This window comes from Limulus polyphemus, unplaced genomic scaffold, assembly GCF_000517525.1.
Source record: "Limulus polyphemus unplaced genomic scaffold, Limulus_polyphemus-2.1.2 Scaffold2312, whole genome shotgun sequence".
NCBI lineage: Eukaryota > Metazoa > Arthropoda > Merostomata > Xiphosura > Limulidae > Limulus > Limulus polyphemus.
The window spans coordinates 84,752-107,310 of NW_013667922.1; the positions used below are offsets into that span (position 1 = coordinate 84,752).

Consider the following 22,559-nt stretch of genomic DNA (forward strand, 5'->3'; position numbering starts at 1 on the left):
TTATACCTTGGTACAGTACGCTCATTATTTTTTTCATTTATTTGATTTAGGTCTTTTTAATGATTTTATGGGGTCAAAAGTCAAACAACCCCAAAATGTATATTGGATTGGATTTGACTATTTTGAGTCCTGGGGGGGGGGGGGGCAGAGCTCACACAAAAGTATAATTTAGGGTTATTTGTTTAATTAGTCGGCCATATTTTGACCTATTTGCATGACATTTGGTACAAAGATACTTTTCTACAGATCCTACACATTGATAATTAAAATGCATAATTTTAGAGTTTTTTTTTACCATTACTCTACCGTATTTTAACCAATTTATATGGGGTTTGGTACAAAGATACTTATTTACAGGTCCCATACACATACAGAAATACGGAATATGCTTATTTTTGGTCATTTTATGGTGGTCAGAAGGTTAAAATTTTAGGGGTTTTGGTTAGTTGCTAACTTTTTTCGAACAATTTACATGGGATTTGGTACAAAGATACTTTTTGCAGGTCCAAACTTTTTGTCTTATGCTCAATTTCTCAACCAACTAACATGAGATATGGTACAAAGATACATTATTGCAAGTCGCAAGCAGTGATATAGACAGTTTTTAATTTTTCTGTGTTTTTAACGATTTTTATGGTGTCAAAATTGGCCATGTTGAGATGACGTGGGGGAGAAATGTTGCATTCGCCCGCAAATGTTGGCCTCTGTAATTTTAAAACTACTACTGCTAGGAGAACAAAATTTCCCCAGAGACACATTGAGAATTATAGATTTTATTCGAGAAAGTTTGGAAATGGTACAGTGCATTTCAAAATTATTTTATACTCCAGATCTAAATAGCTTTTCTGGCAAATTAGCATTGCTTTAATTTTTCCTTTTTCTAGAGTAACTAAATACCATAAGTGTTATTCAAGAAAGTCTGGACATGGTACAGTGTTGCAACAACTGCTACAGGCAATTTTCTGTCGGCTTTTTATCATTCTAAAACAGGGTATCAAGCCTGTACCTGAATAAAGCAAGCGTTGCCTTTTTTGAACCGTGTTCATTGATCCTCCCAGTTATCCTGCAGATACGCATTTTATTCAAATTTTCAATCTCGTAATGTTGAAATTGGAGGATTTGTTAAAAAAACGTTATAATTATGAGGTTTTCTTTATAATCACCCAATATATTGTATCCATATTGATTTTAAATGTGATAATATATGAAAGTTTTTTTTTAAAATTGGGCAGTGGGGTTTTATTTGATCTTTGTTGTGAATAGAGCTACATCTCCTGCTTGTGTTTATTTCTTACAAAAGCAAGGGAGCTAAAATGTGTTAAGAGTGTATAAAATCTTAAGCTCAAAAGCTAAAAACAAATCATCAACAAAAAATCAACATGCCTAAGGGTTAGTATTGGTTTTGCATACAAAATCATGTTTCAGTGCATTCATTCTAAAGTTGTGTTAGACAATGTGGTTTTTATTGATGCCATTCATGACATGGGGCTTAGTCCCCGTATATTTCATCTGTCGCTAAGAGTTTTGAAGAGAGATATAGGAAAAACTTAAAAGTAGCACTTCCATAATCATTATTCTTCAAATGAGGAAAGTGTCGCAGTTCTTAAGCACTTCTTGATAGACACCTAAATATACTGCTTCTACTATCCCACTTTTCAAAATAGGGTACAGTGTAAGTGGTAACTTTATAGTTAGTAAGGATTTAAGACTTTCGATGTATAAAAAAAAAAAAAAAGTGATATTGTCATTATGTGAAGTTGCAAGTTTTAATGTGTAAAGAAGATATGATTGTGTGGAGCGTGGAGATTCAACAATGTAATTTTTCTAGAGCTTGATAACTTTGGGGTTTTAGGATTTAAAAATTTCAATGTGTAAAAAGGCATTGTAGCGCCGTTGGGAGACATGACAATTCCTATGTGCTGGTGGATAATGATGTTGCAGTGTAATTATAAAAGTATTTATTGTCGTATGAAATTTCATATCGCTTCAATTAATTGCGGTACTGTTATTATATTACAAGTTAGTAGTTTATTGAAACAAAAACTGTGTTTCGATACCTGTGGTGAGCAAAACAAGATAACCCATTGTGTAGTTTTGTGCTTAACGAGAAGTAAAACTAAGTTTATCGAATGTATATATATATTGTGTATATGTGTGTGTGTGTCGTAAAATGAATGTATAGAATTGCCATAGTGTTGAGGTGTGATATGGAATAGTGAAGTTTTTAATGTTATCAGTGGGTGGTGTATATATGAGTGAAACTAAGTTTATTGAATGTGTATGTATGTATATATATATATATATATATGTATATATATATATATATGTCGTAAAATGAATGTATAGAATTGCGAGGTGTGATATGGAATAGTGAAGTTTTAATGTTATCAGTGGGTGGTGTATATAGGATAGTATATAGGTGTCATTAAGGATCACAAGTGGGTATATGTAATAAAAATGCAATATTAATATCGGCGAATTCTTTACGAAAGGGTTAGCATAAAGTTACAAAAAAATGATTTTTCAGTTTTAAAAGTGTAAAATATGGATCCGCCATAACACTTGGTGGAACTTTTGAGTGCACTCTTTAATTTCAAGTAATGACTTGCAATTCTTTCGTTTCTCCAGTGGAATTAAAGAGTTCAGATAAATGATAAGCACAGAAATCTTCGAAAGTCGTATTTCCTAACCATCGAATAACTTGTGTGAAGATGCGATTGTGCCGGAGTGTGGAAATGTGATAATACTTAAGAATTTCAGTGTGTAAAAATAATATGGTAATGTCAGTGTGTGAAGATGTGAGAAAACTATTGCAGGAACTGAGATAACACACTTTGATACAAGAACTGCAAAACAACAACAAAAAACAAGCTGTTGCATCAAGTGAAACAAAGCAAAAAGGAAACAAATTTTGTACAGTAGTTTAAAACTGTAACATAGTGAACTTTAGTTTAATGATCAAAGCAAACATTACTGCCAAAAACATCGTTAACAGCGAGAGTACCCAATTGATCAAACTACATTCTAATCTTTATAAGTAAGAACTTAAGAAAGTATATTTAACGGGTTGATTTTTAGTTCCGCTCTGAGTATCTTCCTCTTATCGGAAGTTGGCGTTAATTGGTATCTGAACTAAAACAATTACTCACACAGGAGGTTATTGTCCATATGCTCTGTAAACGTAGAAAATGATAATAAATATCAGTTACTACCCTTCCTTCATTTAGGCCCTTTGCGTAACGGGCAAGTACCACGCTTAGCATTATATGTTTAAGTTTATATTTAAAAACACACGCTTTTTTCGCTCACACTTGAACAAATTATGTATAGATGATACAGAGGTAATAACTATTTAAAGATTTATATTGTATTATAACTAATTACTTCATTTCTTATTTTAAACTGCTAAGCCTATTTAATTTGTTGATTATTTGTGTCGATAAAAGAATAATTTATTTTCAAGTTTTATTTTTGGCTTTTGGTGCTGTTGGAAGTTTTCTGTATTTTTAATTTTTATGTAATAGGCGATAATAGTTACGTATGGGTTCGCTAGTGCCAAAAATCCTTCATGTTTATTTACACATCACACTTAGAGTGTATTATGAATGTTAGGCCCTTTGTTGGTGTATTTGTGTGTTGCGACATTTGGTAGAAACATTCGTGTTACATTCTTGCAATCATCTGCTATTCTTAACCAACGAATGATAGATCAAGAGAACATAAAATCTGGCTTTTTGCCAGCTTTCGTGCAGCAGTTGTTCTTGGCTATCATTTGTGTCATTTCTCTCGTGAGCCTCGTGGCAGGTGAAAAAAATGTATCTGTGTGTAACAGTGAACCTTCATCATTATGACGTTTACCTGTACATGTTGCCAAGGCAACTCGGGGTTTCGAGTGCGCAGAGAGGCGGTGCCTGTCGCCAGATAGGCTGAAATATTAAAAGATGGACCCTCTGGCATTAAGAACCAAAAAAAGATTTCTTTTGTTTGCGACTTCTCCCCTCTCACTGTGCAATTTTGTTTTCAGATTTTGACTCCCGTGTGTGTCCAAAGCGTAATTATAGTGGTCAGCATTAGAGACTGTTGTCGTGAAATTATTATTTTCTTTCCAAAGAATTTTTCTATGAGATTAAAATGTAAGGTGTTTTCCAGCAAAACTTTTGTCCCCTGTGCGTTTGAAATATTTCACATATAAAAATGATTAAAGAAAAGATAAATTGCATTTCTTTAATATAGCATATTATTTCTAACCAAATAAGTAAGGACAATTGGCTACGACTGCAATGAGTAAGTTACAACCTAATGAAGAAGTGTTAAAGAGTGTCACGTTATTTGTCGACTATTGTATTAAAAGTGAAATTTTAACTAGTTGGTAATTAAAGTGCAACTCATACCGATCATTAGGGTGTGAAACTAATATCATTGCCTTTTTTTTTTTAGTGTGATTCAGATGAATTAATAGTAAAGTCAGTTTAAGTTAAATTGTTTTGTGACATTTGGTAGTTTTGTAATGAGACAATTTAATTAGATTTTTGTTAAACAGTAAGAAAACGTAAGGTTGTTTTTACATGTTAGGCATATACGGAGAGATAACCAAGTAAACACAAAAGTATCCGATGTCATATAACAAACAAAACCACGGCATGTAATTTGTCTTTCATAATGTAAAAAGCGATAACTGTGGTGCAACGTGCATTAGTAAGCCTAAGTAACACACCTGTCTTAATATATGAAACGAAAAGTTGTACACGATAACGTAATTTTTCAAAGACGAATCAATTACTAAAAATAGCGAATGTATTAACTTGTTTCGAAGTGTTTACATCATTCAGCCTATTCAAACATGGGCCTCACCGATTTTTAAATCCATTTTTCCAAACTGTTTATGCACTCATTTGCTTCTGTCCATTATTTTGTTGGTTCCATTAGCTAAACGGTATTGTAATTAATCCCACTAATTATTGCTGGGATCTCCTATGCATTTTACATAGAAAATGAATTAGCTCTTTACGCTGAAAGTTTGTAATAGGTGTAAAAACATCAAATTACTCAATATGATGCGATATTTGGACCATCTGTCAGCTCATTCAAACATTACAAGTCTTGGATTTTTTATGTCATTTTGTGTGCGTGTGTTGAGTGAACTGCTGTGGAAAAAATTATTCTAGTCACACGAATTATTGGCTCCTTATGTATCGATTTTGTTAGCGAGTCTTTGTTCATCACATAAACTATGTATAATAAAATTAACATGCTTTCTAATATGATACCGTTATTAAGTGTATTTTAGCTAGTTTATTTTATTCCAATACCACAATTATCAATTAAGGAATAATATCTATTTATACAAAAACACGTGTTTGTATTTGCACTGAACAGCTGCGAAAAAACAAATGCTTTGGACCAGACTGAACGAATTTCTAAAATATATATATCTATAAGTGATATAGTATTATTAATCAGGGAGTTTGTAATCTACCCACTCGGACACCTGAACTTGAGAGATCTACAAAATCAATTACATTACAAATTTATAAGCTAGAATTATTATATTCGATTTATTTTTTGTCTGGTTGAAAAACAAAACAGATTTACGTATACAGCTAATTCGCTATTAATAACACACATCCAATAAAGATCCTATTTGATCTTCTTTTGCCATCTTTCATTTTTCAGTTATTTTACTATTTGTAAAAGTCATATGATGGAACATTACTAGTCTATCTATTTATCTATCCATCGTTTTTTTCTAATTTGAGCTGTTGGCCCGCATGGCCAGGTGATCAGGGCGCTCGACTCACAATCTTAGGGTCGCGGGTTCGAATCCCCATCCTACCAAACATGCTCACACTTTCAGCCGTGGGGGCGTTATAATGTGACTATTCGTTGGTAAAAGAGTAGTCCAAGAGTTGGCGGTGGGTGGTGATGACTAGCTACCTTCTTCGTTTATTGCTAAATTAGGCAGATAGCCCTCTTGTAGCTCTACTAGAAATTCAAAACAAACTAACAAACAGCTGACGTTGTTTATTGTGCTATTGATTTTGTACCTTATTAACATTAAAGGCAGTTTAATAAAGCTTTTCGATAGAAAAAGTCGACGATTGAATTGGCCGATTATCTGATAAATATTACCAGTAGCTTATTAGTTATGAAACTTCGTATGATGTATAATAATTTGATAAAGTACTCTTTCTCAGACAAATCAAAAGCAAACGTGTTAGCTGAATAAATAATTTTACAGTGTCAGAAAATCTAATCTGTATTAAAAACATTTTGGACGACAAGTAAATGAATCAAAATATTTCACATTGAGCCTGCGAATACCAAGTAAGCTTTTGAAACAACACTATTCAACACTTTTTTTTTCAAAACTTTAGCATAAAATACGAGCTTAATGAAGGTTTTATCATATCAAACAAAGCGATGAAGGAAAAGGATTACTTTATTCCAGTTATCGGTGTGGCGTAGAACAAGACACAATTAAACATATTTTTATTTTTAAATTATTTGTTAAGAGTATTGCTAGATTCCACTGAAATGATTAACAATTCCCATCCCCCAGTTGAGCATGAGTCCTACAAAACTGCTTAGCTACACAGCTGGGTTTCGAATTTGTAGGAACTCTGGCATAGATGAAATAACAAAGCACCAGAACATACCAAGAAACTGGCAACATCAAAGGAGAAAAAAAGTCACTGTGTATAATAGTATTAAGTATTTAATCAAGTAGAAGGTGTATTGATTCAAATTAATAAGGTAAAATTTTAAATGAATCCAACCTTTTTTTTTAATTTTTTATCACTCGTAGTTATCGGAAATGTTGGATCGTATGTAGGGCGCCGTATGATGTATAACTTTATTAGAACTAATGATCAAACTTTGTGAAATAGTAAGAACAAAACTAAAAAAGTGTGATGTATGACTTATGCCATTTCTCTGCCTTTTTTCCACTTGTCTTTTTAGATATGGGAAGGTGCAGAGTGTGAAGATTTTGTCTAAAAAGGATGAAGACACGCCAACGGTGGCCGCAACTGTAGCATTTATAGACATTCGCTCTGCTGCCAAAGCGCACAATGCAGATAATAAAATTGACGAAAGGACGTTAAAAACTGATTATTATGAACCCCCAGTGTCTAGTGCGGCCAGTTCTGCTACTTGTATTTACATTCACGAGAAAGATGACGCTTTAGGTAGACCTGGTGCGCCTCCATATACTACACCAAGAGCACCAAGATATGCACACTGGTAAGTTACTAGTTAGTGTCGTCACTATAACGCTTTAATTAATTTTCTTTTTTTTAAACCTTCACATTAATGTTTTGTTGTTGCTTTTACTGTATCTATAAATCTCATTATTTAAACTGTTGAATGAGTTAAACAAAGGTGTCAACAAACGTTGTTGGAAGGTAACAAATATATATTACAAATCGTGTTTTAAAATAGCTAGAGTACCGCAAATATGCTAGTTTTTGCGACATGCTTTTGCAGTAAGTGGCTGTATAAGAGATACCATTGTTCGTAGATGGTAGAAAATGTGTAGTGCTGAAAGTCCTAGACATTTTTAATTACAGTTTTACTTTGATCAATTAAAAAGTACTTAACAAAGTAGCCATGTCTAAACTGTATACAGTCTTGATTTTTATGTACCCTAATTACTTATATAATAATTTCCTTTTCTGATTGTACTGTTACCTGATCAACGAAACGTGTATTAGTTTTTAGTGAACTTTTAACACAGAAGCCATTATAATGGAAATTGAAATGCTGTGAGTGTACGTTATTTTATCAATGGATCAAAAAAAAAATACTCTATTGTTTTTACCCTGAGATACAACATTGTAGTTGAACGTTTAGGATACTCATACAGGTTGATTACGTGTGTTGGATTCACTGAACCGTGGAGAACAATGTCTACTACGTGGATATTCTAATTTTTGTCGCCTCTTCAAGCCTTAAATTTTCCCATTGTTATTGTTTTTTTTTATACAAGATTAAAAAACAAGTGTCATCGCAGACTTCAGAAAACTTTTGCAGTGATGTTTGATATTGCGAAGAGTGGATCGATGCAAAATATATAAAAGTTATGTGAAAACTGATTATGTTCAGTTAATTAAGGAACTGTGTTAAGTATGTGAACAGTGAAATTTATTTTGGTGTTGGTTGGTCGTTATCATTACTGATTATTCATTTACATATGTATTTAAATTATAAAATGTGTGAATGGTGTTAGAGTAGAATACGAACAAACTTTTGAAGAAAGCGTATTTTTTGTAACTTTCTCCATTATGCATTTTATATATAACTATACGAAATGCAGGTAAGCAAAAACTTTTAAGAATGTCAACTACAATAACTAATATACCTTGTGATACAGCGTGAGAATTTTAACTTCAAATGATAGTTATAAAAGTACTCTCTCCTGGTAAAAGTAGAAGAAAATTATCAATAAAATATCACTTATTGAATGAATTGTTCAGCAAGACGTGAGAAGAAAAACTTCGATAAAGATAACAAAGAATAAATTTACACGAAAAACTTTTTATAGTGTTGTGCAACGTTTTGGGCAGACGCCTTTCGTGTGGCAGTAAAGACAGTGTGCCCGAAATGTTGCACAAAATGATTTTAATAATTTTTATTTAGGTGTTCTAATTTGAGTTTTATAACCTTTTTTTCCAAATAACATATCACCTTGAGCTTAGATTGTCTACTGAAACTGAAGTAACTCCAGTAATGGATAACTCAAACCTCAAAGTAATGCATGTATACTTATGTTTTTATTTTTCAGGCAATTTACCGATATTCAGAACTGAATCTTCAGTGTTATATATGACTGATTAAAATTATAAAACATTTAATGGTTTTATATTGATAACAGGCAGCAGCTACTATAAGCCTTTGTAAGCAATTATAGGATGGGCTTGAAAATGGAGCATTGGCCGTCTCTGACCTAGTATTGAAGTGAAACTACAGTGACTTATAAGTTAACATGTGTAGACCTAAGTATACCTATGTATATGTACATCTACAAGTACAGTTCCTGAAACTGAGTGTCTTGGAGAAGAGTAACTTTTATTCAAGTCACATTAAGAATATTACTTTTTTGTCATGATTTCTAAAGTTTCATCAAATATTGTAACGCCTGCAGTAAAATAGTTTTTTTAATCATGGATTTTATTTTCTTTTGATATTATAAATACTTATCATTAGTGTTTAATAAAATGCAAAGCTTATAAATTTTTCTCCATGAAACTGTAAAAAGTAATGTTTTTTTTAACTGCACTGATCTAACGCAGGCTTGTTTAGATTAATAAAAAAAAACTAGTTAGTATTTAATTTATTCAGTGCATATTAGTGTATAAAAGACAATTGAATACTGGTAATAAACGACCTTATAACACCAAATTTGTTATATTTCTTTCATTGGAAACATAAAGTTTCGCTTTATAGCTTCTTTAGAATTGTACCACTAAAACACAAACCGTAACTGACAGTACAAAACTTCAATTGCAATTGTAGCTTTGTACTGTCGGTTACGGTTTATGTTTTGGTGGAACGCTCCTGAAGAAGCTGTAAAGCGAAACTTTGAGTGTCTGCTTAAAGAAAAATAACAAATTTGGTGTTATATGGTCGTTTATTACTAGTATTAAAACTGCTTAGCCTAATCTTAACACCAAAACTGTAGATTTACGAACTAGTTAATGACTAATCCTTGATATTGACTATTCTAATACTTTATTGACATTCTTTAACATTTCTTGTCATAAACCTTTTATAAACTAACAGTTTTATCTGCAATTCTACAACGTTCTTTATTAAGCTTATTTTAATTTTTCCTTTCGAGAAACACCCAAATCGAACATTTAAAGAAAACAACTATCAGCTTAATTATTAACGCGTAATAATAAAATAATTATAGGTGAACAGTATCTTGAAAATTTGTATTTAGAAAAAATAAAAATTATATGTTATCATCAAACGTTACGCTTTTTTCCCATTTTAATGAAGTGGAGGTAGGAATGTTTTCAGAACAAAGAAGTTAAAGTACTTATAAGTTAACTTAGGCCTAGATATTGAACAGTACCGTAAAGTTACAATTATACTTGTCATAATACATTCGTTAGTATTAGGCCTATTTTTAAATACTACATTCTTCATCTAGTCCCTAGATAAAGAATGTAGTGTTTAAATATGTAGGCCTAATACTATGTCTTATGACAACTGTACTCGTCATCATTCTTCGCCAGCTTGCAAAAAAAGGGCTGTACACCAGAACAATGCCATAAAGTTGGCAGTATTTGTAAGTCAGACTTAGTCTAATTTTCAAAAACATTAACAATGATTTAAACGCCAGAAATATACTTAAAAAAGTTTCTTCTTTGCGTTATTTTCATGGATACGTAAACTATAACTGGTAATGTCTTGAAAACAAAGGTTAGAAAAAAAAAAGGAAATTATAATTACAGCTTAATTCGTTGACACAATTTCTTTAGAATAGTGTGTAGTCTTCAGATTTTACAAAAACGATGTTCGTACTATCCGTAAGATAATTATAATTTTGGTATTTGTATTAGCACTACACTGATATATTTAACTATATCCGATTCACATTCCTTATTACTGGAAGCAAATTTTATTTCAATTTAATGATACATTTTTTTTCAAGTAAACAGATTTGAAATACCAAACAAAGTTCTACTTGTGCTTCATAGAGATTCGTTTCAAATAATGTTTGATATTGACTTTCTGGTTTGGTACATTTTGAAAAGATTGCATTGTGTTAAGTAGTGCCCTATATTATTAATTCACTTCATAAAATATTTTATATGATGTGCTGGCTTTTATGTAAAGAATCCCCAATATAATAATCGTATTTTGGATTGTTATTTTATTTGCATTTTTAGCTTTAGCCTTTTTGTTTTCTAAATAACAACACAAATAAGCCGCAATCACACAAAACTTGAGATGACAAATTTCAGGATGCACTCCACCAAGTAATAGTTATCTGGAAAACGTCTTTATATTTTCTCTTCATACTTACATTGATCTTCACGGATAGAAAAAATAATACACATATATTGTTATAAGTTATATTTTTAAAGTTACACTGAACCAGCCAGTGTTTTTTTTTTTGTGTGTGTGTGTGAAATATTTGGATCTATGTTTGCTATCACACTTATTGATTTACTTTGTACAAGCAAGTTGCCCGGCAATCTGTGGGTCGCGGGTTCGAATCCCCATCCCACCAAACATGCTCGGCCTTTCAGCCGTGGGGGCGTTATAATGTTACGGTCAATCCCACTATCCGTTGGTAAAAGAGTAGCCCAAGAGTTGGCGGTGGGTGGTGATGACTAGCTACCTTCTCTCTAGTCTTACACTGCTAAATGAGGGACGGCTAGCGCAGATAGCCCTCGTGTAGCTTTGCGCGAAATCCATAACAAACAAACAAGTAAGTTTATTTGTTATACGTTTGTTATCCTCACTTGTAACGACGGCCTGTAACAATTTATGACAGCGTACAATTGTTCAAACTTCTAGAAACGTTAAAGGATGACATGAACTAATTTCTAATAGCTTAAATTGACTGGACTTTGAATTTCTTTTCGCCATATAGTTTAAGAGAACGCGCTAACGAAAGAACAATCTTACTCGACTGATGTCGAAAGAGAGGTATTATTTTGGTTAAAATATAATATAACTTGAATACTTGAAACATATCTTTGATTGTAGAAGATGACAACCAAAGGGTGAGAGTGAAGCATTAATTGAGATAATGAAATTACTTAGACAATATCAGGAAGATATCTACAGAAAAAAAAATTAATAGGAAGAATGAGATAGAAAATTTAAAGCTGAAAAAGGAAGAGAAAGGAAATTATAAGAAGAAGAAAAAAGAAATAGAAAATTCAAAGAATACCAGGAAGAACAAGGACAGAAAATTTGAAGATACACACAGGAATTTATAGGAGGAGTTAAGAGAAAAAGACATATTATCTAAAGAAGAATTAAGATGGAAAAAAAAATCTTATTGAACAAAAGATCGATGAAGCTACAAGGGACATACAGGAGGATTATTCAACAAACAGTGAAGAAATCAGATGTGATAATAAAATTGAAGACATACAAAAATAAAAATATCAACAAGGTGGAAAAGAGCATCACCGAGGTTGAAAAGAACATCATTGACAGAATACCATTTCTGGGAAAGGAATTATTTGAAGATTAAACCAGGCAAACTTCTTACTGAAATAGCTCGGGAGTTCCTGCCTGTAATTTCATCTGCTACAAAGTACAGAATAGGAGAACATATTTGGTTTACACTTTCTACCACTACTGCTGTGCCACCTGTTACTGAAGGACCGACCTTCTTAGACTACTCCGTTCATGACACTAAAAATTACGAAAATTAGAAATCACCCTTATTGTAGGAAACTTCCCTATGCCTCATAATGAGCGAGTAATTAACAAGGAGGAAGAGTGCTTCATGTGGATACATGGAAACAAGGTTAGTGTAGCTTCAAATAGCTTCACAGTATATGACCAGGAAATCTCTGTGCACTGCATGGTAATAACTACAACAGAGATTGGACTTCCTGTGACAAGCTGAAGAGCTGTCATTGTACACTGAGGGAGTGAAGTACTTATACCAGAACTTGAGAAAAATAAATTTACATCCAGTGAGTGGACCGTAATAGAACCAAACACTCCAGCGTGTCCTGATGGAATTAATTATCAGTACAACTCTAGTAGACCTAAAGAATAAAGATCTAATCATTAGGACCATGGATACAACAAACAATAATATTCAAGTCAAATGTGGGTAGGACATTGCAAGATGTGAGGTTGTACAGTTAGTACTTCCCTATCAAAGAACATTAAGCCTACCTTGAATGCTCTATATGAATCATAATTAAGATTTACTGCTGAGAACCAATAGGAAGTGGATTGTGGCAATTTGTCATGTTACCATTTGAATTGTGTGATGCTTCTGCTACATTTCAATGATTAGAGGAGTTTGTTCTTTGTACTTGTGCACTTGGATGACATAATTGCATATGGGAAAATATCTGATAATGCTTATGAAGGGCTAGGGAAGGTTCTTGAATGATTGGGGAAAGAGAACCTTAAACTGAAACCCAAAAAAATATGAATCATTCTATCAACACGTGAGTTTCTTGAGACACATCATTGGCAGAAAAGGGGTGTACAGATCTAACGAAGATTGATTCTGTCCAGCCTTGCATGAGGTGAGATGAGGTAAGAGTCACGATGATGTTAATGCCGATAACACTGGATTACATCGAAGTGACATTGTATGGCTGTAGAATCCTCACCACAAGAAAGAATGAACTCCAAAGTTAAGCAAGTGCTGGAATATGCTATATTCTGTGCTGAAAAGGATCATTGATGTGGTTTACATAATCCAGAAAGATAGAATCCAAGTGAAAGATCGTACATTGTGGTCGTTTTTGGAAATACGTCTGTAAGAGAATGGCTAGCTGCTGAGGATGCTTGTAGTTCCGGTTGAGACTGCTTCCAAGATACAAGGTTGGAGCCACCAGTCGATTCACTCGACCACTTGCCCAGGAAGAATTCCCCCAGTGGCCGGGCAACCAGTGACAAAAATGGACAAGATACTATCCCATCTTCCTACAATGGGCTTCAAAAGACTTTGTGAATAGACAGTTTAGTGTAGTGTTTTATTTTTACATTAGAATTGTGCAAGGAACTTCACAATTGAGGAAGGGGACAGTGCTAAAAGCTGTATTTTTAGATGGAGATGCGGATACTAATGATAACGTTCAGATCAATACGCTTAATAAGATATGCACAGAACACCTAGAAAGATTTAAGGATGTGACATCAGATTTTTTCTAGTATGTTGGAAGCTAGATTATAAATTCAAAATAGCTGTGAAATATGTAGTTTTTTTAAGATGAAGAGTCGAGTCAGTTAGTGTGTTTTCGTGAAGTATTTTGATCTGTGTTTGCTATCGCGCTTATCGAGTTGCTTTGTACAAGTAAGTTGATTTGTTTTACGTCAGTTAACGTCATATGTCGGCCTACAACAAATTACGACAGTGTACAAGTGACCAAGCTTGTAGAAACACTAAAGGAGGAAATAATTGGACTGGATCCACCAACGAAAGAAAAACGACACTATAGCTATCTTTTTTGCAAGAAAATATGTCGTAATATCGAAACATTAGTATTAATGTACTTTTGTTAGTGCAATTTATAACACTGTGCATACAAACAAGCTTAAAATGAGTATTAATAACTGAAAAGTATGAGGAAGAGTCCCAAAAAATGCTTTTAAATAACTAATATCACTATCATATGGAACCTAACTGGAGCCCACTGTCGCATTACTTTAAGCTAAAACTATTAAGTTGGTTTTCATGTGCTTTTCTTTCAATATTTGGTTATTCGCAAATAGCGAAATTAATATAAGTGGAACAGAGTTAATGTTTTTACAGCATTTTTCAATTTGTATTTGCTGAAGTGTTTTTTTATACTCTGTGATATATATATATAGTTCATAAAGTTACTTCAGTAGCGTTAAATGTTCAGATTTGTTATTGGAATTCAGTATGTGCATAACTTAGGTCTCCATATTACTGTAATTAACCTTTACATTTAAACTTTATTTGGACTTAAAATTTTCAGATGGAAATTTTTCCCTTGTGTTTACACTTGTTTAACATACTACAATTTAAGTGCATGCAGTTATCTATTTTTAATGATTTGATTTTTTTTGTGTATATTTTTTTCATGGAGATATGTTTGAAATCTGCCATTAAGTAATTTTTAATGTCTTTTGGCTTATTGTCTTTCTATATCTTCTAATGTGTTAAGCTATTAGTTTATAGCTTTTAAAGTAATTCGTGAAGATAACTTCATTCCATAGAAATTAGTCCTAACTTGTTTTAGGTGGAAAAGAACATATCTCAAAATAATAGTGTAGATTATATTTATATAACTTAATATTTTGTAATTACTCGTATATTCGTAATGAAAAAAGAAAAGTTTAAAAGATCACATTTTATGCGTTAACGTCCGGGCTAAAATTGATTTTCATTGTACTAAATTCCTCAAGTTTTACGTTATTCAAGAGGGGATTTCTTTCAGTTTCTATGCTTAATTTTACATATTTTGTAACTGAATAGCAGTAATATCTAAGTTTATTACAAGAGAGTAATTAGTGTACTAAAACTTATGTAAACACCAAAAGGATGTTATCTTCAAGGTTGGAGTAATTTGAAACTGATAAGTATTTATAGATAGTTACGGGCGCGGTTTGGCTCTGTAGTAGAACTCTGGATTTACGAGCTGTTAAGCCAGGTTCCGGCCCGTGCAATATCTCAAAATATTCCTTGCACTTTAAACTGTGGGTGCGTTATAAGTGTGACAGTCAGGCCCTTAACGTGAAAGGTGGGTGGTAGTGCTGTTGACTGGCTGCCTATCCTCTGGTGAGTAGTTCAAAATTAGGAATAACGGGAGATAGTCTTAGCAGTTTTGTCATAAATACAAAATCGAAATAGGCGCTGCAAATTAATTACTAATGAAAATTAAGAAGTATATGTTTCAAAAGCCCTTAAGAGATCGTATAGTGAATTGATATGACTCTGTTTTAGGTTGTTAGATTGTTCGAGCACATATAATATAGTATTGCTATAAATGAGCCAAAAGTAAACACTTTGGTTTATAGTTTTATGTTTAAAAACTACGTTACAAACCAATCAAAATTCAACTGAAGGCACGCGAATTAATAAGGCACACTCGTTTTATTATTATTGTTGTTTATAAAGCATATTTATAAAACTGTTTTTGGATATGGTGTTTTAAAAAAGTTGAATACTTACGAACTTTTTTAAATTTGTTTTCCACGTGCTTGACTGTAAGTCGTTCTGGGTGACAGAAAGCTCTTGATAAATTCGATCGGGCGCCGTAAAAAACGTGTTTTTGTTTAAAGTGTTTTGAGCTGGCGTGAATTAATTAATCAGCTACTAAAACCGTGTAAAAACAATGAAAATTTATTATTCAATGAATTTAAACTGCATTGGTCATTGTTCCTTTAAGTTTCTTGGAACTTATTTACAGTCGAAAATGTTTTATTTTATTTTTTTTATATAGGGAGCTTTTCTAATATTCGGTTTTTTGACACGTTTTCAACACATTGAAATACACACACTTTTATTCAGAAACTGTTTAAGCGTGACGTCGCATGTATCATATTACACATTACACAGACCAACCAGCATGTGTTCAACAATATAAGTATGAATATACCGTTGCTCATCTGTAACAGATGCTTTATGTATTCGACTTTATTATCTGGGTTTCAGGTATGATGACATCAGTGGTTTATTTAATTAGACCTACAACCTGTACAGAAAAAAAAAAAAACTAGGGTTTACTGGTAAACGCTGTGTTCTTTTGACGGTTCCAATTGGGGGTAATTCGTTTAAAATTTCAGTTTTTTAAAATACCAAAGTGCCGATACATAGGTTCGATACGTGTATAACATCCTTAGAGGGGTGGAGCTCCCTCTCCCGGAATTGTTCGACTATATTCACGTGTGATGCAGCGTAGCAGCTAAAGAATGACAATGTAATCTCTTTTCCGCCCAGCTGAATATACATAATTTCCCATTCACATGTGTTTCAGTAGCGATATATTTTAGCTTTCCGTACACTTCCAACGAAGAGTCTTATCTTGTTTAGGATATGGTAAAATAGCAACTTTAGACTTTCTATTGAGTTGTGTACAGTAACACTTTTCAATTCATGGTACGGTTTCAGGCTGATATATCTAATTATTTGTTTACCGTCAACGAAGAAAAACGTGTAAATAAACATCATACGTTTGTTGCGAAATACAAATAAAAATTATGTGGGTGTCTACTTTTGTGCTGACATCAGTGATTCAGCCGGCTCTCCATTATAGCATCACAGAATAACTAAATGTGTGACTTTTTCTCCCTCTGTGTGGATATTCTGTCAACCCATTAGTACTGTTGATACTATTAGATAACGATTTACTTTTACCAATTTGTCATATACTAAAAGTTTAAAATGTTAGTGTAAAAACATGGTCTAGTGGTTAGTGTGCCGGATTGTGAATTTGAAGGTCCATGGCTCGCGTCCCGTTCCTGTAAAATTTCTCTCCACACTTTAGGGCTGTGCTTGGCATGCGTTATAAGTGTAATGATCAAATCCCTCTATTAGAGTTGCAAAAAGAGTGCTATTTACTAGATGACCTCCATCAAGTCTATCGGTTGAAAATTTGGGACAGCTAGCGCAGATACTCCTTGTGTAGCTTTGCGCGAATAACTGAAATCAACAAACCACTTTTTTATGACATTTATAGCGCCGCATTGATAATGAGTATTTGAACTTTATCCATGTCTTGTGTAAAGTATGGGGACCTCTAACATTAATTATTGGCGTCCATCTCTAAATGCCACATAGTTTTCTTCTTTAGACCTGTTATTTCGTTATGAATAGTCAACATAAAGTTATTTTGATAATGTATCATCATATCATTATATAGCTCGAGAAATTATCTCTCGGCTGATCAATAGAAGCCATACACAATTAAATAACTTGTAACTTTTTTTTTTGGCCTTCGTAACATTCCTTCATCATTCTCCCTTTCCAGGTGGCTAAGCTAAAAATTGAATTTCGAAACCCGCGGTGCTTAACAATAAGCGGATACACATAAAACTTAGTATTTTGTTGCTTGCTTGGAAATTTGGACAATCTCCCGTCTCTCTGTGTTGCCACTTGCATCTGATCAGCTGTTGATTTTCTGTGTGGAAAGTTCCTGTTTTCGTATGTATACCAGCCAAAATGAAGTACTTGTGGTCGTGTAAGAAGTACTTAACTTAATGGCATAAGTTCAAAAACTACTACTTAGTGTAATATAACTTCATTTTAGGAGAGCCCAGATGTGGTTCAAACTGCGTGTATATCTTGTGAAAATATATATTGCCGATAATGTAGTTTATTTTCTGTTCTGAATTTGTTTTTTATGTATATAGGTTTGTTTCGAATTTCGCATAAAGCTACTCGATGCTATTTGCGCTAATCGTACCTAATTTAGCAGCGAGTCAACACCTCCCACTACCAACTCTTGAGCTACTTGTTTTCAACGAATAGAGGGATTGACCAAAACGTTATAACGCTCTCATAACTGAAAGGACAAGCATGTTCGGCGATGAGGACCGGAAACCCGCAGATTTCGAATCGAGCGCTCTTACCTCTAGGCCTTGCCAGGCCTGTACGTGTAAAGAAGGCACACCGTTACTTGAACTTCGTAAAAGTAGAATGAAAACCAGTGGCGCCTTAATTTTTTAGGTAAAACATCTGGTTAATGAGCTATGGGAAATTTCTAATATTAATATATACAAAGTCAAAATTCATGGTTGTTGTTCCTCATAATCCTCTGGCTTTTATATAGTTATTGCAATTGATGTATGAAGTCCAAAACCATCAACATTTAATGTATTCTGTAGAAATTAGGGTTCAACTTTGCCCCCCACCCCAAGCGAGTGCATTTTCCCCAAATTTAGAATAATTCGAGAAACAAAATTATTAGTAATATTGCTTTTCTTTTTTCGGAGGAAACTGTAATATATTGAATTCTCAAGAAAACGATAAATATTTAAGATGTTTCCATTTCACAACAACAAAATAGATGAAATTCAAACGGTAGTATGAGTGAGGGGATTTATTTTTCAAATTTATATACAATGTATGTATTTTTGGAGATTGAGAAACCTACATTTGTCATTTTACTTTTATAACTTGATATTTGTTATAGCATTGAAAATGGGATCTTTAAAACGACCCTGTGAAAGTTGGTAATAATCCTTGAAATGTTTTTCTTTTGTGGTGCTTTTATTGAAAAAAACAACCCATTCTGTTTCCTACCAGTGATCTATCTCTGTCGCCCCCTTAGTGGCAAATTTGCAGGCTTACTACAGATAGCCCTTTGCGTAGCTTTGTGCTTAACAGCAACCCCCCTCTCTTTCTCTCTCTTATAAATGTCGTTCGATCGCAATTTGAATTGACTAGTTTATCTTAAGTATTTGTAACGAACTGTGCGAAATAGAGGTTCATACATATCTATCTGTTGTGTTTTATTTTAAACTTTTAAAACGATTGATGAGCAGGCCAATGAATGCGAAATTGGACCAAGAAATAATTAACTATTTTCCTGTCTCCGTAACGAAGAGATTCTTTGCAATTCATGTACGAGAGTCATAAACAGAAAATCTATAAAGATCTGTTTAACAGTAAGACCGCCACGTCGTACAATGAAAAGTCTCAAATGTTTGCTTGAATTGTGTACATGTTTTTACCTTAAGTTTTAAAAATAGAAGTGCTGCATTAAGTAGTAAAAATTAACTCAAAATGACATAGAAATAAAACTTCGCAACTTTTCCCGCCTTATTTGTTTTTGTTTTTCGGACCTTGTGGCAAATTTAGTACCCTCTTTCGAACAGAAACAATAACAATCTCATTACAGTATTGCTATTTGAATTCACGTAAAAATTGGACAGATGCCAGGGTTTTTTCTCAAAACACATGTTCACTTATACACAGTTATTTATCCTTTAAAACCTTAACTATTTGGCAAGTTTCAGGTATTTTGATTCTTTTCTGATCTGTTCTTTTTCACTCCTTGTTAATCAGAAAGTTGCCGTTTTTTTCTGGTTATTTGTGAGTTTGCTGGTGTATTACGTAGCCTGAAAGAATGATTCTTTAGTTATTTAAATAAAAAAATAATTTATCTGTTTGAGAATTTTCACGCAGAACTACACAAAAAAGTTATTTTGTCATGATTATACCTAATTTTGAATTGATGGACTAAAGTATAGACAGTTAGTGAACAACGCCCACTGCCAACCCTTGAGCTACTTTTCTAACAGATCAGTGGGATTTGACCAACATTCTTCTTGCATACCTACTGCCCCAAAGTGAGGAGGGATATGAACCATTGGAATCATAATCCAAGTATGCCGAAGACCTACAGTATGTGTAAAACATTAGGCAAACAATAGGAAGAAAAGTGGGCCTGTATTGAAATTATTGTTTCAAACCGTTGAAAAAAAATGTAGTTTTCCTCAAAAATTTGAAATGAATTTAACTGCTATCGTATTTTGTTTGTTGGTCTTTTAGACTCTAAATCCTAAAACGTTTGTTTACAACAGTACCACTCTAGTCTGTCGTTTTTTTCTGTATGTATATATGTGTGTGTGTGTGTACGTATAAAGTAGTTGTTCTTCTTTCTGTATGATGACATTAGTTGTGAGTAATTAGCAGAACCAATCTTGACGACATTTGGTGGATGGACTCGAGAGGACGCCTCACAGATTAAATATAAATAGATAAGCAATCGGAGGAAGCGTCTTGTCTGAATCGGTATTTTGGTCGCTGTGCGCGACCTGGGAGGGTCAGGTTCAATTCAGAACTCTTTTTTCCAATCGGAGGAACGCCTTCGTCATCGGGATTCGATCCATGTTTTGGATCAGGGAAGGTCAGGTTCAGCATTGACATCTACCTCCATCTCGGGAATTTTTTTTTTTGCACTGTTACTGAATTATAGGTAATAACCTTTGTAACGTTGTTGCATTACTCATAGTATGTTACATTTTATCCATTGTCCGCAGTTTTAATTAACATAACCTTTTCGTGGCATGTCCAATTCATGGGGTAATATTAACTCGTATATTTTCACTAGCTTCGCTTATGTATGATCGCACTGTTATTCCGTATTCACAATACAGTTCCGCTTAGCACTCATATACACACATACACATAATCCTATTTTAAATACAAAACCCTTTTGAAATAACGCTGTATTTTTAGTCTTAAAGTTAGCCTAGCACTGTTTGGCCTGTAAGATTCTTATATATGATGTTTAAAGGGGAGAGATACTTAGTGTCTGGTTTATCGTGTATTATGTAACTCACTACTTTGCTCATCATTTCATTTTTATTAATATTTTTCTTAAACTATTGAAGCGAGTTATCTAGGAATCTGATAGTGTTGATACCTACCTACTAAACGATACAACACCAACATGTACCAATGATATATTAAACCTGTGTATGTGTTCACCAACATTAATAAGATTCAGATACCTACCTACTAAACGATACAATACCAACACATATCACTGCGGTGATATACTGAACCTGTGTATGTGTTCACCAACATTAATAAGCAACTTTCTGACATTCAATGTAGGAGAAGATTCAGCGACCATTTACTGATATAGGAGGAACAGTTCGATTTAAGTTTTACCGCCTTAATGCTGCGAATGAGATTCTCATTTGAGCGGGGAGGTCGATACACGAAGTCGACGCCAAATGAAAGTTACGTTTAATTGTAAAATGCCGCACGTTGCACAAGTTCCTTTGCATTTGACGATCAGTTCATATGCCATGTCTCTCACAAATGGAAGGGGCAGCCAACAACCCCATTTATATCATTAATTTTTAAGTACTGCGTTGATAGGTATCTTTGTTAGTATTGTATTTAAACCCAAAGTACGTATTATTGACAGTGCATTGTATAGTTTGTTAGAATTTCAACGCTTTATTAAATCACAAATGTTTTGTTCACAACAGTACCCTACATAACTCCTTTTTTTCTTTTATCTGTACATTAGTTCTCAATTGTTTATACCTATGTTCAACTGATTTTTGAGTTTCTATTCAATTTAGCTAAAGCGACTTGAAATTTTAGGTTTAAGGTTTTCAACTTCACATAAAAGATCATTTTTTTAAAGATTCGTCAGGGGCACCCCAAAAACGCGAGGCCCATGGGTTTTTGATGTTCTCAGATTTCACTTAAAGATTGATATGTTAAAATGTAAGGAGCCTTTCAAAACAATTCAAGTCTGAGTCTGCATTTGGGATCTTTTTCAGGACTGAATTCATAGAAATTTACTTTAAAATATGAAAGGCATTTAAAAGATCATTCAAACCGTATATATGTGTGTTTGTAGTATCTAAATATTTATATCCCCTAGATGAGGGGGGAGTCAAGGAAGTTTTGGGAACTGTCAGGATTGAAAATTGACAAAAACATGAAAGTTGTCGTTCAAAACAAGGCGCGCAGCGTTGTGTGTTTGTGTTTCTCGTGAATTTTCATGAGTGATTTACTAGTATTGTGTGAAAACCAGAAATGCTAGTTCAACATTATTTTTTCTTCTACTTTATGATTCAGAGATCAACTTTCAAGAGTATATCACGTTTCATATTAAAGTTCGGCATGTCGAAGTCAGTCATGAAACAAAAATAGAATGAGGCCATTAAACGGGTATAAGTAAACCATCGCATCATAAGTTAAATAAAATCAGATTCTGCTCTTTTAATTAAAAACATAAATAAAGGATCATCCAACATATTACACGCGCGAATTATAGATTTCAACTTTCCAAGTACACTAAGCAACTATACACCTGGAAAAAAGTTAAGCACCCCCAAATATTTTTCAGGATTGCTTATTGAAAATAAGGTTTAATTTTCATGATGTTGAGCAAAGTTCA

The 22,559-nt window shown here is 33.3% G+C and overlaps 1 protein-coding gene across 3 annotated transcripts in view; it reads left to right on the top strand.

Annotated features, from left to right (window-relative positions):
• Nucleotides 1-22,559, top strand: part of LOC106466587 (msx2-interacting protein-like) — a 124,074-nt gene that overhangs the window by 56,695 nt on the left and 44,820 nt on the right. For 2 of the 3 annotated variants that reach the window (XM_013926879.2, XM_022394612.1), the window contains exon 2: nt 6,961-7,242. The exons of the other annotated variant lie outside the window; for it this stretch is intronic. In XM_013926879.2, the coding sequence (XP_013782333.1) occupies nt 6,961-7,242 (282 nt within the window). The remainder of the gene's footprint in view (nt 1-6,960; nt 7,243-22,559) is intronic. 3 annotated transcript variants of the gene reach the window in all.